General features: G+C 41.1%; 2 protein-coding genes across 3 annotated transcripts in view; both read right to left on the minus strand.

Moving 5' to 3' along the window:
- The window catches only part of VTA1 (vesicle trafficking 1), a 45,689-nt gene extending 39,120 nt beyond the window's left edge, over positions 1 to 6,569 (minus strand). For both annotated transcript variants that reach the window (XM_082306558.1, XM_082306557.1), the window contains exon 1: positions 6,380 to 6,569. In XM_082306558.1, coding sequence (XP_082162684.1) covers positions 6,380 to 6,488 — 109 coding nt within the window. In that variant the 5' untranslated portion in view covers positions 6,489 to 6,569. The remainder of the gene's footprint in view (positions 1 to 6,379) is intronic.
- A 4,500-nt stretch (positions 6,570 to 11,069) lies between these two features.
- On the minus strand, positions 11,070 to 12,442 carry GJE1 (gap junction protein epsilon 1; the record flags this gene model as incomplete). Its single annotated transcript, XM_082305468.1, is given in 4 exon segments — positions 11,070 to 11,342; positions 11,346 to 11,465; positions 11,884 to 12,061; positions 12,435 to 12,442. Coding segments are annotated over 4 exon segments (579 nt in total).
- Between the last annotated feature and the right edge of the window lie 5,223 nt (positions 12,443 to 17,665).

Genomic DNA, 17,665 nt, shown 5'->3' on the forward strand with positions numbered 1-17,665 from the left:
AAACAATAAGAAAAATCTTATACTGTGAGGATAGTCACACACTGGAACAGGTTGCTCCCAGCAGCTGTGGAGTCTCCATCCGTGGGGAATTCAAAACGTGCCTGGACAGTCCTGACCAACCTGCACTAGTGATCACGCTTTGAGGAGGGGACTGGACTAGGTGATGTACAAAGTTCCCTTCAACCTCAATGATTCTGCAATTCTGCAAATTAGAATGCTGATATTGAGGCATCCCTTCTTCAGAAGCAGCAGCAGGCCTCTGGCAGGAAAAGACAGTTCTTAATTATACTTCTGGAGGTTCAAGTTGAATAAAGATCCACCAAACCCTGTGAATTTTACAGTGGAAAAATGCGTGTCTACACCGTACAATTGAACTTTAGGAGTTTTATACAAATACATATACCTTTGAAATAAAGTTTCGATCTCTGAAATACACTTGTTCTATTTTATGTTCTCATTCCTATCTCTGTCAGAGCAGATTATTTTAAAATATTACCTATGTAATCAAAGGAAGTGCCCAAAATACTACACAACAGTTAACATCATCTTTAATTTTTGCTTCTGCCCACAGTTCGCTCTAAGGACTGTGAGGTTCATGTATTTATCTTTGTTATTCCAATCACTTCTCACTGTTTTTCTGTCTCCACAGACAAACCAGAGTTTTAAGAGCACAGTTCTTCCACTGACAAATCTTTGAAACAAATCAGAGCAAACAAGCTAAGATTGAAGACAGAAAAAATAGAAAGCACGGGGAAAAAAAGAAATTGAGAAACATTCTTAGTTTATAGTCATAGCACAATCAAAACAAGTCTCACAGTACACTATGAAATGGATATCTACTTCTTAAATATTTGACCATTTCAATTTACTTATCCCGAGTAAAGAACACATTAAATCTATTCTTCAGTATGTAATCTCGAATAATAGGCTTTAAATCATTTGTAGTATTAGTAGCACACGAAACAGTTTTCTGCCACCAGCAATATAAGAATATGGAAAATGTACTTTGACAAATGGATTATATGAAACTACTACAAAAAATGAATATTTAAACTGGAAAACTCATGAATTTGATCTTATTAGATAAGGAATGTTGTAAGAACATTATTTTATGTATTTCATGCTACAATATCCTAGTTAAATGAAGTCAGGAAGTATGTGCAGAACCTCTGCAGTGAAATACAGCAAATACCAGTTACTTTTACTTGCATTAATACTTCTGAATTACATGTATCTTCTAAATTAGTAATTTAAAATGCATCAAGATACAATAAAAAGTTGAATAAATTAAAAGCTCAATTAAAATATTTGTCTGTTATTAGTCCTCTGCTTTGAGGAAGGATCGGTAAAAAATTAGCAGTATTTCAGTTGTAAAATTACACAGTAACTATATTTCCCAAGTTCTGAGTCAGGCCATGAACTTTATTTTTTGTCTTCTTTTTTTTTTTTTAATTAAAATTTTAATTTTTTTTTCATTAAAAAGAAGAGAGTTTTATAATCGGTATGCAGTGAGAAGCTTGTTTCATGGATGTCTGACTAAACTTGAAAGTAAAAAGCCAGTCACATTTAACAGATGGGTATTTCCATTAAAGGCTGAATGACTTTTGGTTCAAGAGGTGGTCAGGTAGCAGTGGAAAAAATATTGTCTCTTTTGCTTTTCTCTCCTGCTTGATCCCACAAAAACAGAAGTCTCAACACAATAGTAAGATCCTTTGGAAGGATTTCTCTGGTGCTCTTCTATCTCAAGAATTTGAGAACTGTAGGAGATTTTTTCACACCTTTTTTAAACAGATCAAGTCTACTGATCTCACATGAATGTTTTCTGATGTTTAGCAGACTGTAAAGCAAAAACCATCCCAGCCCTGCTTTTCTGAAGTTACTAGAATATTTTTTCATGTTGCATTCACTGAATATCTTAACACTGTTGTGTGTTAGGGAGTTATATGTCATGAAACATCAATGCTTTTCTGGCAACTCACTGGCATTCTCTCAATATTTTTGAATTATAACATTAACGGCCAGTAAGTACAGAAATGTAAAATAAACTACCAATCATCTTTGAAAAGAGCTTAACAACACTACTGAAAGGCTGAAACAACAGCTATCAAGGAAAAACTTGCTTTAAACACTAAACCATAAATTTTCAGAAGACAAAACTACCTCTTAAACCTTGCAATTTTTCAAAAAAATAACTTATGAGTCAAACTGCCTATGGCACAGTTAGAGATATAATTTCTTTACTTATTACACAGGCCAGAGATTTTTTTTTTTTTTTATCAAAGCCTGCCTCCTTGTGTTTGCAGAATAACACGTCAAAGTAGTCAGAGAGTCACTCATTTAAGTTTTTAACATAAGAAAGTTATTTTATTGACCACCAATCACTTATTTTCCTTTTGCTAGGCAACCAATGTAGCATTCTTTACTGGTATTCCCTTATACCTATGGGATCAGCTGACCTTTACTGAACCTGAAATAGCTACATACTAATGACAATGATTAACAAAATACTATGAAAAGTGAGAAAAAGTATCATATGGAGAGGCAAGCACTTTAAAAGAAGGTGGCAGATTACCGCAGTGCTGAACACTTACATTAACCATAAAGCGTCTAATCTCTTTAAAAGGAGAATTATTTTGTGAGATCATGTCCTGTACAACTTGAAAAAATAAGCTTGGTTTCTTTATTTCTCTACAGGTTATGTTCTAAGTAGAACAAATTTTACAACCACATAAACTTACGGTCCATATTGTCAAGAAGCAAATATATCTTTATTGCTTCAATCAATTATGTCCATCTACTAACAGTGGCTAGGGCTAAAAAAAGTAACAGTTTACAAACAACATATAAAGCTACTGATCAGATGCTCCTTTGATTTTGAATACCTAAATATGGAGTTAAGCATAAAGCCTTTGTAAGGAATACACAGGATTACCAGGTATTTAATATACCAAACTATTTTTTAATTTTTGCAGTGTTTGTAGCAAGTACCACAACAAAAAACATCTGTGACGTGTTATGGTGCACAAGAGCATCAACGTTTTTCTTCAACGTTTTATTTTTCATGTGGAAAATTATGTGGCAGTTGAAAAATACAAATCATCCCTGCTATCCATATTGTGTAAAACGGAGATTAACGTTCATCAAATTACAGTTTATTTAAATCAACATATGCCAGCAATATCAAAAAAGCGGGACCCCTGTCTTCATCCCAAGCCACTGTATCTTGTTCCCTGTCTTTGACTGTGTGGGAGCACAGCTGTTTAAGCAGTAGTGAATTGGCCTGGCTGAAAAATAGCTTATTGTTGTTTTTCATCATACAATTACATCAATGTTTGCCTCTGAAGCACATTAGGGTTGGGAATGAGAGGCCAGAGAAGGACTACAGTATCTTCTTTAGGTGGCAGTGCTGGTTTATGCTAGTTCAATGCTTCAAATGAACTATGCACAAAAAACATAAGAGAAAAAAAATTAAAATGGTGTATGCATATAAAATGTGTATCTGCCATCCAAATTCCCAGCTTTGAGAGCACACCTCTTGACACCAGTGGATGCTGATGAGAGACAAAAATAAGAAGATGAGCAGTAAACAGTTGCTCCTGACAATTTCATTGCTGAGCTATAGAAAGTAATATTTTAGGTTGCAAACCCATCTTACCCGAGTTCACTTGCTTCTGATATTGAAATTAGTTTGTGTAGCAGCTCTTATTATCAGAAATATACAAGTGGAATTGAACTAAAATGCACATAAATCAAAACCTAGCAAACCTATGTCCATACTGACAACTACTATGCCATGGAAACATTAATATTAAGACTAAAGCTTTGGCTAGGGATGAACCACTCTTGGCAACATTCCAAAACTATGAACACCTTACTCTTTTCTTCGGACTGATAGTTACATCCATCATATGACCAAAATTCAAATGTTCCCCCTCACACAGTGGCTGTGCAAGCAGCCTTGTGACAGAACACGCAGCACGGTCCCATCACACGACACAGGGTCCACTCAGCTGGCTGCTGTGCCACACCACGCTCCTGGTCCCATGACACGCGCGGTGCCAGGCACACGCCTGCAGACGAGCCTGGCGGAGGAGCGCCAGCACAGAGAACACCGCATGTTCCAGCACACACCAAGCTTTCCTCATGCTATTCCTTCCACACAATACATTCTAGCAAATGTATAGAACTCCTCTGAAACACATTCCAAAGACTCAACAAAAAGATGTTCAATTTTTTTTCAGTGAAGCATCTAATGAGAAACATTGCTTTAACTCCACATAAAATCTGTGTTACTTTCAAAACATTATCTGAAAAGTATCCTGAAAATTTTTTGTATACGCAGACTTAAACTTTAAAAAAACTACCTTTTTAGGAAAGCTTTTATTGTTCATAGCATGCTAGAAGTACATAGAGTATGTTGTTTAGACAGTAACAATATTAATAATTAATACTTTGGGATTCCACATAATTGTTCCAAACCCACAATGTTCACAATTAACTGTTCATAAATATTATTTTTGCTTCAAAGCCAGAATTAAAATAAGAAAAAAATTCCTATGAAACAGGAATTCTGCATTTTATTCAATCCAGATAAACTCATCAACCATGGGAGGAAATAACTGCCATCAGTGGAACACTGGTGAAAATGAATTCTTCTCCCTTGTGTATTTAAAAGAACAAAGGATCCACGAAAGACCTGTCTTGAAAAAGAGGTGCCACTGCTTTTACTTTACATAACAATGTAATGAGAAAGATTTCTCTAGAATATAGTCTTCACTATACTCAGTAACAAATCAGATGTGCTGAAGTACTCAAATGAAAAAATAAAATATGCAAATTTTCAGGCTACTTCGGACAGACAATGCAAAGGACTTTACAGAAAATGCAAATTATTCAACACAGTTATTTTTTTCCTGTACACTAAGACTTACGTTATGTTTCAAAACAGAAAAGACATTAAGAAAAATAGAGATTAGCCACCAAAACATTTCTGTTCTAAAATAAAAATAGACTTGTATTTTGTTACCTACACTAAATGCTAGTATTTTTATTGTATAGCCAGACAGAGTGTTACATCTGATAAAAAACCCCAAAGAAATACAGAAAAACAAAAAACCAGTGCAACTTGACCTAGCTGGTGCTTCCTGCCACACAAAGTATGATTTGTCCCGTGTTTTTCCAGTGAAAATGAACGAGTACTATTAAGAACATCCAGAGTTCTAATATCGGCTATCTCACTTCTCTGGTGGCACTTTTCCACAGTGTTCCTGCATAACACATAAAAATTAAAACTATTCTTCTGGTACTGAGCTGAGAGTTTTTTTCAGGGCTTTCTGAAACCTGAATTTCATGAGTTCATCCTTCTAAACTTGAGTGCCTTACAAACTGAAGTACCAGTTCTACCTCTATTTTTTATTTAACACTTTTTGAAGAAAAGCTATTGTCAAGTAAACCTCCCAAGGGACCTCCTCACATCTCAATAAAAAGAAAAAAAGCAAACAACATAAATACAGATTTCTGGTGATCTGCTAGTCTTAGAAATTTTCCAAGTGTGGTGATTAACTGTGACAGGAATTTAAGACTACTAACAACAGGCTTGCATTTCTTAATTAACTGTGGAAAGCCTTTTAGAAAGGCTCACAGACCACCCTGAACAACCATTAGCTTAGAAGGCATAAATTAGCTTGAAAAATTTACATATTAATTTCAAAGATTTACAGTAAGACAAAATTATTTTTGCCGTGTTCATTTCAATTAAACAAACAAAAGAAGAGCCACCCACTCTCCCCCTTAGGGAACCCTGAAGAAGTGACAAAGCCTCAAAGAAAATAAAATGCACACTATTGAAAGAATTAAAGACTCTCAAATCCAAATATCTTACTCAGATACAAGACAGAAAGAAGGTTTTTTCAGCAGGTGAAAAAATCTGAAAAGACTCTCAACTGTTAGTTTTTTGCGATATTTGTTAGGACTATCCCAAAAGAGAAGACTTGACTTTATACACGTGCGTACAATCATGTATTTAGGCTGCTCGCACATCCACTACGACTGCAAAGAGGCTTAACTCTGCAAAAATAGAGCACATGAAAGACGGGCTGGGGCTTGCAGCTGAAGCGGCAGGCAAGGAAGACCGTCAACACCCCGCACCGCCCCAGGAGGTGGGGCTTCCCTCCCGCCCCCACTTCTCCGTACACCCGACGGGCACTCTGCGCAACCCAACAACCCAGGCGGACAGCGGGAGGGGCGCGCTCCGCCCGGGGCAGCGGCTGGTGGCCGGGAGGCGGTGGCGGCCCCAGACGCGGGGAGCGGCGGCAGGACGGGACGCGGCAGGCCGGGCCGGGCCCGGCGGGCGGGGCGGCGCTGCAGCCGCCTCACTCACAGTAGTATGCCACCACCGGCTCCCGCTTGTCTAGCTCCTGCGCGGTTCGCAGATGGTGCTGGATGCTCTTGAACTGCGGCGGCAGCGGGGGAAGCGCCGTGGCCGCCATCACGCGGACGGCGACGCGAAGCGGCAACAACGGACGCCCGACAACCGCTCTCGCTCCCGAGCCTGGCGCCGGCCGCTTCCGCTTCCGGCGCGGGACGCCGAGGCGCGTGCGCGGTGGGCGGGCTGCCGCCGCCGGTGGCGGTGCGGCCGGGGAAGAGCGCCCCCTGCTGAGCGGGAGGGGCGAGGGACGGAGCGGGCGACGGGAGGCTTCCCCGCGCCTCGGCCCGCCGCAGCCGGGCAGCGCCGGGCAGGTGGGCCCGCTCGCCCGCCTGCGGGGCCGTACAGCCTCTTGCGTCTCCTGCGTGGCTCGTTAGTGCTTGAAACGCGTCCCACAGCCGCCGTGCAGAGGGGCCTGGAGACTTCGGGGCGGCCGGGCTTCCCGAGCTTCCCGGCGCCGAGCGGCGAGGCCCTCCCCAGCCCTCTTTGCCCCTTCCTTTGGCCCGTCGGCCCCAACAGCCGCGCAGCCCTTCCCCCCGGAGGTAGAGCTGCAAGTAAAATTCCTCTTCAGGTTGAGAAACCTTCCCCTTGGGCTGCCCCGAGGCGCACCAGAGGCCCGGGAGGCCCTCGAGCGCTGAACCGCACCTCTGCTGCCGGGGCTCTGCCCTCCGCCCGCTGCTGCTCACGGGAGAGGCCTTGTGCGACCAGTGGCCTGGTTAATGGCCCTTCACCAGGCCCGGCTGCTTCCCGGCAGCTGTCAGCAAGTCTGACAGCCCTGGAAAGTACGTCTCGCTGGATCATCGCTTCCCAGATAAGTTCTTCTCAGAGGAATGTCCAGGGATTTCTCTTTTTGCTGAGAGGGGATGAGAACAGCAAATGAAATGGGAACCGTTGAAGCAAAGTGGTTTCAAATGGATCTCACAAATTGCAATATAAATTATTTTAGTGTGTCATCTTCTCTGACAGCATAGTTAAATGATTTTTTCAGTTTCTTTTAAATGGCCCCGTTGCCAAACTTCCTCCTGGTCTCAGAGTGGCTGTCTGCAAGGCAGGAGAATGTCAATGCTCCAAGGCATAAAGAAAGATGCATGTTGGAGGGAGGCACGGGGTAGGAGAGGTGGCTGCGTTGTCTCATTGCTATCATGGGAGAGTGCTGAAAAAAGAATGAAAGGGAAATGATGGCTGAACAGAAGAAAGGAAGAAAAGAAAGGAACAGAACAAGGAGTGGTTATAGGGCTGGGATGTTGTGGTGGTGTACTAGAAGTTGGCTAGCCCAGAGCAACTATACCTTTGATGTAAAGGCAATCGCATCACTTACTGGATGTATTTAGCTTGTTGCATTGAAGATGATGGAGGGAACAATTACGGCTCTTTGTTAAGTGAGAACTGAAATGGGCATGATGTCTGGCTAGAGACAAAACTGACTGCAAACGCATGAGCTGGGGATTGCTTTGAGTGCTGTCTGTGAAAATGAGGCGGCTAGAGTATGGTGGAAAACAATGAAAAAGTCAAAGAAGCACTTACTTACAATGTGAACCTGATGTAAGCAACAAAAATGCTTCGTACTGTGTTGTGGGAGGCAGGACTTTATGTTCGCTGTATAAAGAAATAGAATTGAATCAAAGAATCCCCACATGTATTATATAATTCCTTTCATAATGGCAAAAAAAGCCTTCAGGATCATCTCAAATATTTGCTAAGCATTTGAGCTAAAATCAGTGCAACACTGAGAAACGCATACAGGCATGTTATAAATCTCAGAGGGAGTAAGGGTGGAAGGAAGCTGGTAGGAAGCAATGTAAATGAGGATAAAAGTGGTGGGAGTTTGGAAGACTAGGAAAAAGAAAAGTTTAGAGACACTTGAGAATACAGTGAGTGCCAGGAAAACAAATGGCAAATATAGGAAAGAGAAGTGTTGACAGCCATGGGGAAATGCTTTCTTTACGTGGACATAATATCTCCATCAACATGTTCCAGAAACTAATGACGGAATCAGTCACAGAAAAACATTGTCTTACACTAAAAGGCAATAACGCACATTTTGTTTTTAAATGAAAAACTGAAGAATTTGACAATTTTAATTTCACAGGAAATGCAGAAAAAATCTCTGTTGTATCTGATTTGGAAGAAGAACATGTTTTGATATGTTCCAGATTTTGACCACCAAGGGAAAGGGCATGCCGGTGGGTAATCCAGCTCCTAGATTGCTCCCCGGGCATCCTTAGGTAGTCCCGTGCCAGTCCTGGCTCTGCAAGGCTCTTGGTGGTAACAGGGAAGTCCCCTGAGGGGCTGGGGGTTTTGGGACTCCTCTGACCTTTCTGAAGTGTTTTGAAATCTACAGAAGAAGAACAAGCAATGGAAATATTAAGCACCAGGGAAAATACTGACAAGGTTGTGATGAAGTTATTTTATTATTATACAAATGTCTGATTAAGTGTGATTTGAGTACAATTGGTCATGACTGTACCTAGCATATGGAAGTAAATTCTTCTTTTTAGTAGTAATATATATATATATAGTATTTTATTTATAAATAAAAATATTTTTTACCTGACATGAGAAGTTTAAATTGCAAAGAATAATTCCAGATGGATACCGATGTATAAAACAAAAAATGAAGCATCTATCAACCAAAAGCACATGGTATGTTATGCAAACAAGAAGTTAGCACAGTGATTCTTATTCCACTTGTAGTGCTTGCAAATATCAAATAACTAGTTTAATATTGCACAAATCTGATAGTGTTGCCTGGACATATATTTAAGAAAACACATAACTTATTTCTGTGGGGAAAAAATAACATTAATGCTTTAATACAGTGAATGTGTTCAAATTTGTCATCTTGTTCTTGATCAGCATGTTAAAGAAACCACACATCTTGTTGTGACCCACTTTGATTTAAATGGCCCAGAAGCGATCAAATCCAAGACAACTAAATAAAGCAATTCCATTTATGTAATGAGGACTACTTTTGTGGGTGAAGATTACAAGGCTCTTGTTTGGGACTGCTTAACTTGCTGATGCTAAGAGATCTTGTAGCAATTCTTCCAGAATTTTCCAAATATTCCTGAAAGGACCTGAACATTGCCACTGGGACCTCAACTTTTTATGCTTTTATGCTGAATGTTGCCTGTACTGTGTTTTTCCACATAAGTTAGTTAAACTTAATTCAAGAAGGAAAGATGTCCTTCCCTTCAGTGTTACTGGCCTCAAACTGTGTCCAAAGATGCTGACAGATTCCTTTTGACTTTGCTGGTTCCTGGATCACTGTTAAGTAGTGATGAGTCTGAGTCTCTTGTTTCACTGAGTTTCAGAACAGAAATTGTTCAGTTTAGTAGTCATAGAAAATGATGAAAGAGGAAGAGGAAGAAACCTTCCATTTTTTTCCCTATAAATTTAGGGTATTTGAAAAACAAAGAAAATAGCTAATTGTTATGATTGCTATTTTTACCTATTTTATACAGGAAACTACCTCCACCTTTCTTTCCGGTTCTGAAGTCTGTTTTTTTTTTTTTCCATTATCTCACTTCAGCAGCAGGAATGAAATCACTTCTAAGCTTAAGATGTCTACTAGTCCTTAAGAAGAAACTGTCGCACACGAAAATATCTGATACCTATATAAAGTTCAAGACCTAACCTATGCAAATACACTTATTGCATGGAATAATTTTAGTATGCAGGCTTCTTTTTAACTGTTATTCTAGCAACTTTAGTCAGAGCAGTAAGACGTTAGATGTGACACACACAGCAAAAAATTCTGTGAGCCAAATTCTGCAGTCATACGCAAGCAAAACTCTTACTGAAATCAAGGCATGGCTGGACCCAGAAAAGGCTTTTCTCCGAGGTTTTCTTTTGACACTTTTAAGCCTCTTATGCAAAACTGGGTCATAAAGCCCTTTTACTCCTTCAAAATGTGATCATCATACAAAATTGGTAAAAATCTGCATTGTAAGCCAAAACATAATGAGGGTAAGGCATTCCAGTCAGCCCAAAGAATACCATGCTAGTCTTTCACTTCTAAAAGGAGGTTCACAGCTAGCAGGTGACACTAGCTGGTCTGCTGCAAAGTAAGCTGATATCCATGGGAATGTTGTCACTGCAGCCTAACCAGGAATCTCTGCCCCTGGGGTCTGATGTGCGGGTTGCAACAGTGGCACTGCTTGGGAAAATGCTTGAACACTTTCTGGTACGCAGAGATTATCCACCATTACTGCTTAATTCTCAAGCCATAAGAACATGTAAGAAATTTGGAATAGTTTTTCCTGGCAGGTCAATAACCTTACTAGCTCCAATTGCATGTGTTCAGAAAAGCTGTGAATAAAAATACATATATAAATAACCTCTTCCTCACACACAGACACTCCTCTGGAGGCAAAACTACTGTATGTGGCAGCTCATGAAAACATTTTGCTCTTGTGAATCTTACTGCCTTTGGTCTTTACATGGAAACAAAGACTATTCACATAATGCAGTGGTTTTTAGATGAGGAATAAGTGTCAGATGGCTACTCTGCAGCAGTAATCCTGAGTCTGGTTCTCTTCTGCAATACTGCATAGAGGACAGGAGATGTTTTTTGTTATAGCTTGAAATCATTGTTATAAAACTGCAGGTGAACAGGCTGGTAAATGACTAGGAGTGATTGACATCACTGAGCTTTTAAGAAACCTAGCCTTCTACGTGAGATCTCAAAAATTTTGGCAACACACAAGACCGCTGTAATCACAGTAAATGTGTACGTTGCAGTAAGAAAAATTGTCTTTTCAAAATGCTCTGGCACCATGCACCAGGTAATGTTAAACTTTTTCTCAAGTGCTCCCACATCCCACATGTAGATTGCGCTCACTTTGAAACCAAAGAGCTGAATCTGAAGCCAAAAAGCCACAGCTTCAAGCATAATCCTTAAGAAAACAGAGAAGATCTAAAAAACAGTGTAGAATGACTTTTGGAGGATATCTTCCTGTTTGATGCTCTTACACGCGACATAAAGGTGAAAAAAATCTCCAGGTACCAGTACAATCACCAGCTGTAATGCCCAGAATACCTAAAATGTAGCAGAAATGTAGTTGTCAGATCATTTACAACTGTATTGGGACAGCTAAAATGCACACATATTGGAACATTTTGCAGTCTGTTTTTAATATATATGTATAAAAATATATTTAAATATATATATTTAATATATATTTAAAATAGATGACAATAAAGGTAAAAATCACTGTTATGTTTTAATTTGAAAAGTTCAGTTAGTTTCTGAAATGTGAGGGTTGTTGTTATGAAAAATAGAAAGCACAACTACATATTTAGTCACAGATGAAGGGTTATTAAAAGGAAAATACTCACAGAAAAGCTAAGTGATAATTGGCCCTGTCAGTTACTACTTCTTATATGGAACAATTATGTTTAATTTTTGCAGTTTATTTTCTTAACGTTGGATTTCTACTATAAAAGAAGAGAATTACCTGAGGAGTTATAGGCCTGAACTGGTTGTAACAGGAAAGATTAACCTCTCTCTTGTCTGGGTCACAGCTGAAATGCAAGGCCTCGTTTTCATAAATGGCAAAGCCCAAAACACCAAGGAAAAACATACTAACTGAGCCAAAGAAAAGAGTGCGGAATTGGCCAATTACCGTTGGTGGCCTGAGCTCCAAATCATAGGGTTATTCAACATGTAAACAAAAATGAACAGCATAATTGTTGGAGGCCTACTTGCTCTTTTTCATCATCCAAAATATTTATTTTATTCTACTTGTTTTAAAAGGAGAGAGTTTGCCTACGAAGGCTGCAGTAGCTTTCTAACAAAATAATGGCTTAGAACACTTTATCATTGCTAGTAATTTTATATAAACATTCATTTGTCTAGCACTTATAAGTGAATTTGTTTCACTGCCTTTAGCTGTATTCTGCCGTTGGAGAATGCACCAGACGGAGCTGAATGCTTCGACTGAAAGTCCGTTCATTTTGCTGTTGTATCGATTTGCGTGATGTCAGGTGATGGCGAAGAAAGGACTACCGCGCCATCATCAAACCTAACGATACTTATTCTTGCAAATTAAATTTCAGCTTCCCCAAAGGGTCATTTCTAGCACCCGGGCAGGCCTGTTTCAGTGGGCATCGCGTCCCTCCCGGGAAGCCCTGCTGCCGGGCGGTCCCTGAAGGAAAACATCCAGCACCGCTGCTCAGCGCTTGGGGGGATGGAGGACACGGCGTGGCTCCCTCGCTGTTTGGAGCTGAACCCCTCACTCCCGGCTCCCAGCTCCGGCCCTGAGTGCGCACCCACATATCTGTGCATCGCTCCGAGAAGCTCCACATGTTGCTGGGGGCCATGCCGCTGTCCTTTGCCCCAGGGCGGGCCCCAGCTCTCAGGCAGGGAGCCCTGGCAGCGGGGCTCCCCTGCGCTGCCTCTCTCCTGCCCCGGTTCTCGTCCCGGCCACAGTCCCGGTCCTGGTCCCGGTCCGGGTCCCGGTCCCGGCCCCAGTCCCAATCGGGGGCTACACAGCAGCCGCAGCCCCGGTGTGACACTCTCGGGGCTGCTGCCAGCAGAAGCCAGGACCCAGCGAGCTGGGGTGCAGTGGCAGCTGCCTGGGCTGCTGACAGATTCAATTTATACCGTCTAGAGCTTAATAACTTATTTTTAGCTAAGTCCAATCAAAAGTAAGGATGCAACTGAACTTGGAAGCTCTAGGTCCAAGATCCTGAATTCAAAGAAATAACAGCAATTGAATTGGAACAAATAATATTAACCACTCCGCTATTGCTACAAATAACTTAATGGCGATAATTGCTATTAATAATTTGCCAGCGTACTCCATATGTGCAGTTGAAAGAACTCCAGAAGAGCGATGCATGCGAGCTCCTGCATGCGCCAGACACTCCTGCTGGTAAAGAGCTGCAGGGACGTGCCTCAGCACGTTAGTTTGAACCTAGTGGGAGTTTTATGAGAAGGTGAAGAGAGGAAGGATGGAGATGGGACACCAGAGGAGGGGAAGAGGTAGCTCATCATTCAGTCGCTGGTGCGCAGTAGCTTGTTCGATGTTCTGAAGAGGATGCACAGAAAAGAGAAATCCAGCCACCAAATCCAAACAGGGGTATTCACTCTTTTGCCTGTAAACTCATGAGAGAGCCTCCCTTGTAATTGGTTGCAGCGTGACTTCAAGCTGATGTAACAAAAAGTATTGTCCCCTCTGTGATGTATGCTCACAGGCACAGAAACATAGGCAGGAGGAGGGAAGAGATGGGAATTGGGGTTCATTTCTGTGTGTGGATTTGGCTGCTGTGGCTCTAAAAGGTACCACAATGATGTATTAATGGCATGATTAGAATAACTGTTGTAAGACATCAGAACACCTTTTGTAAGGGGAACCTGCCCTACATCTGCTGAAGCAGTTAGATTACAGAAAAGGTGAAAATCGCTTCAGTAAGTGTGTGTTATTTACTACAGCTCCTTTTTCAGGCAGTTAATTAAATGTCTATTTATCTCCTGGAGGACTGTAGAAGGTGCTGTATTGGTAGCACTGAGACTGGGTTTCTAAACTTTTTTTCATGCAATCTGCTGCTCCACTGTGTAGAGAGAATGTTGAGGTTTGTATATATTGAATGAACGAAAAGCAATAATATCTCACAGTGGTATGTGATCTGCAATAAAATACTGAGGTTCTCAGTATGTGTGACTAACCTTCACAAAAATGCAATAATTGTGATTACAGTGAATTGTTTTTCTTCTGCTTATAATACATATAGAGCTTAATTATCATCCAAAAGCAATTTTTAATGTTCCCACAATACTATAAAATTACTGAATTAGCTCAGCATGCTGGACAGATGTTTAATAACAGTAATATTTTAATCATTTAATTCTTTTAAAATGTGAATTGCTATTGAAAACCTACTGTTGAATGTACTTCAAAGAATACTTGTATTCCTCTTTCTTATGGTCTCTTTAGGTAGAAATGTTTAAAAAAGCAATAATGGGGAAACTGAAAAACTCCTAGTTTCTAAATTGAGATAGATCTTCCAATCCTTTTTATTATGCTTGGAATAGTAGTGATTATTTTCACATTAATCAGTGAACATGAACCCACAATAATCATTAAGTTTGGTCAGGAAGCATTTGATTTCACTATTGAGAGAGAGAGAATTTAAGAACACATTTTAGGTAAACAGCTGCACTATACAAATGCTACTTTGTATCTTTTTATTGTTAGGTGAGGATGACATAATTACTTGCCTGACTGGATTGTCTACTCTAAGGCAATCAAATCGTTCTCTGTACGACCTCAGTAACATTATGGAAACTTGAATTTCGGTCCTGTGATAAAGATGCTAAAGGAAGAGTTAGTTGGCAATGCTCTGCTTTAGTTCTGGGTACACATAAGGAATACAGCTGCATTGAAATAAAAAATTAATTCTGGAGAGGCTGTCAAATAAACCCAATACAAACCCCATGGGTGTCTGCGCTCAACCCCCCCTGGATGTGATGAATGGGCCCACAATAAAACTGTCGGTTTCTTTGAAGTGGTTCAATACGTGTCATTTGAGCTGAGGCACAGGAAGCCCATTATCTTCACACTAGGAGGAACTAATAGCAATGTTTTTCTTTTGTCATGTGTGTTCAATAATGTGCTTTGTAACATCATATTAAGAGGATGACTTGAGATGAGCGTAGAGTAAGCGGGCATTGTGCAGTCCTTTTGAATGCAGTCTGCTAAGGCAACTCAAGCTGTTCCTTGGGACTTTCTTGACAGAAAATCATTATTTGTTTTGAATCTGCAGGAGTGGCTGTCTGTTGGTTGTCTGTCATGCACAAATGGGATGGAAGATGTTGATATCACACTTGTTTCTAAGCAGTCCTAAGCCTGGCTTTCAGCTCAAGGTTGCAACTCAGCAGTGTGCTCTTTAACCTTTTAATGAGTTGAAGTCCTACTGAATACTCACAGTTTAACAAATGGAAACTAAATGCTCACATAAAGCTGCACTTGTGCTTAGAGGGATGAACTGCATGTTTAACATTAAGCACCGAGTTCATGGCTTTATTGGTGTGGTTAAATGTAATGGCACCTATTATGTTTGTGCCATGAAAAAATGGCACCATGAAAATGGCACAAAATGAAATGGCACAAAAAATGAACTGGTATCAGGAAGATAAGTTTTTGTCTGCCAAAAGAGAGCTTGCATGCCTAAATCTTGGAGAACAGCCTCTTCTGCTAGCTTTCCAGGTTTGCCTAGTGCTGGAAGCACCTGAATTTCCATTTTGGTTTGCCGAGTTCACCACATTGAAGCTTAGGCCTCGTGGAGTTCTCTACTAGGCTGCAGACTGGTGCCTCCACTCCAATTTGGACCTGAGATGGAGGTTGCCTCACCTTCAGCTAGGGCAGGAGGCTTAGGAGGCAGATGGCTTCCTCAGATCCTCCTGACTGCCTGCTGGTTTATGTTTAGCACAAAGAGTAGTGGGCAGGAGGCAAAGTCTGGGCATTGAGAAGGAGGGACTGAAGAGAGTCTGGGTTTATTGCACAGGGGTATGGGCTCAGCCATGGTGCTCAGTCTGTGGAGATGTGTGTCATACATAAAGCTTCTTCCTCACTTTTTATTTTTTTTAATTAATGCAAAGTCTGTTTAATCTAAAAAGCATATTTTGAAAAATTAAGAAATAGGCATGATGAGTCAGTCTAGCAGTATTTTCTGCAGTCACTGTGTCCAGTCATGCAGACTTAACAAAGAGGAATTTCCATACTGGTGGTTGTTGCAGCTTTGCCAGGCCTGGGAGGCCACAAACTACTGCTTGCAGCCCAGTGCTCCAAGGACATAGTGCTGCCAGCGGACACAGCTCGGCAATGACCATGGAGTGTAGCTGCTTCTTCTGTTATCTGGAGTCTTGAAGGGGAAAGGGCTGCATGGCACACATCTGACATCTTTTCTATTAGTTAGCTCCTTCTTAGACCTTTTCCCTGAGCAGCCATAGTTGAACTCAGCATTTCTCTTTTGAACATATCTAGTTTGCTAGCTTATGCCATTTGTGACATTCTCTACGCAAATACACAACAATTCTTTTTGGAGTAATTCTTCTCATATCCATTTCTCCCAGGGAATGCACTGACATTGCCTATGAGATGATTAACTTTCAGCGCTATTTTACTGGTAAAAGAGTCGTAGAGGTTTGGTGTTGAGATGCCTAACCTTCGAGTTTGAGGTCTGGCCTTAGAGATGTGGCCTTAGAAGCTGAATGTTTGTCCTCCTTGGAGGCTCCACACCATGCAGTGTTTCATAGCCAGGTAGAGAGCCCTTGTTTCCATCCCCTCCTTTCTCCAACTCTGCCTGCTCTTCCCAGCTGCTTCTTGGACTCACTTACAGCTATCCACATAGTAGCATTAGCAAACCCTATTCTGAAACCTGGGAATAGGGGAAGTGATCTGTTTCTGTATCCTCTTGTCCTTTAAATAGAGCCCCTGACTCAAGAAGCTGAAAGGTAATGGAAGTCTCTGCCAAAAGAAACCTCCACCAAATTAAGAAATCCTGTATTCAAGTAACAAGGAAGAAGCCATGACTTACTTAAGGTTATTGTACATCTGACTGTCTGGGAGAAGTCACTCTCTGCTACAAAGCGTGTCTACTTTTTTCCAACTGTATCTGCTGGTCTAATGAGTGATACCACAAAAAATTCTCTAAGGTTTGGTTCCTAATGGTCAGTGTTTAAAATCAAATAATATTTGCTCCTTGTTTGTTGCCTTGTTTCCTTTTAATGCATGACTGATGATCAGGCCTTCAAACATGATCACTTGCAGGGTTGCATTTGAACACAGTTCTCATTTAGTTTGCAAGCATGCATACTTAATTAAAGGCTACTTACTGCAGGTGGTCTTGGTGGCAGATGTGCTTGGCTCTTGATGGGACTACACGAAGTTTGCTGTGATACGCAAATCTGGAATTAGCCCTGGAATTATCAAGCGCCTTGAGCTGCACCCACGTGTGAAAGGAGCCTTTTTCCCTGTTAGAAGCAGTTCTCGGTAGAGGGCGTTTGTGAGATGTGTGGAGTTCCTCATTCCTACGAGGACTGGAATTGCATCCCTACCTTTGGGAGTTACTGATAAAGCAGATTTGCCTCCCGCATTTCCAAGCTGTGGCAGTCCCTGCCCTGTGGTGTTGCACTCCCAGATACGCTCTGTCTGCGCTGGCTGAATTCAGCCTATGCACAGTTTCTTTCCCACTAAGGAGACTTACCTGTGGAGCTTGCTCTCTCTCCTTTGCTCT

This window comes from Platalea leucorodia, assembly GCF_965183815.1.
Source record: "Platalea leucorodia genome assembly, chromosome: 3".
NCBI lineage: Eukaryota > Metazoa > Chordata > Aves > Pelecaniformes > Threskiornithidae > Platalea > Platalea leucorodia.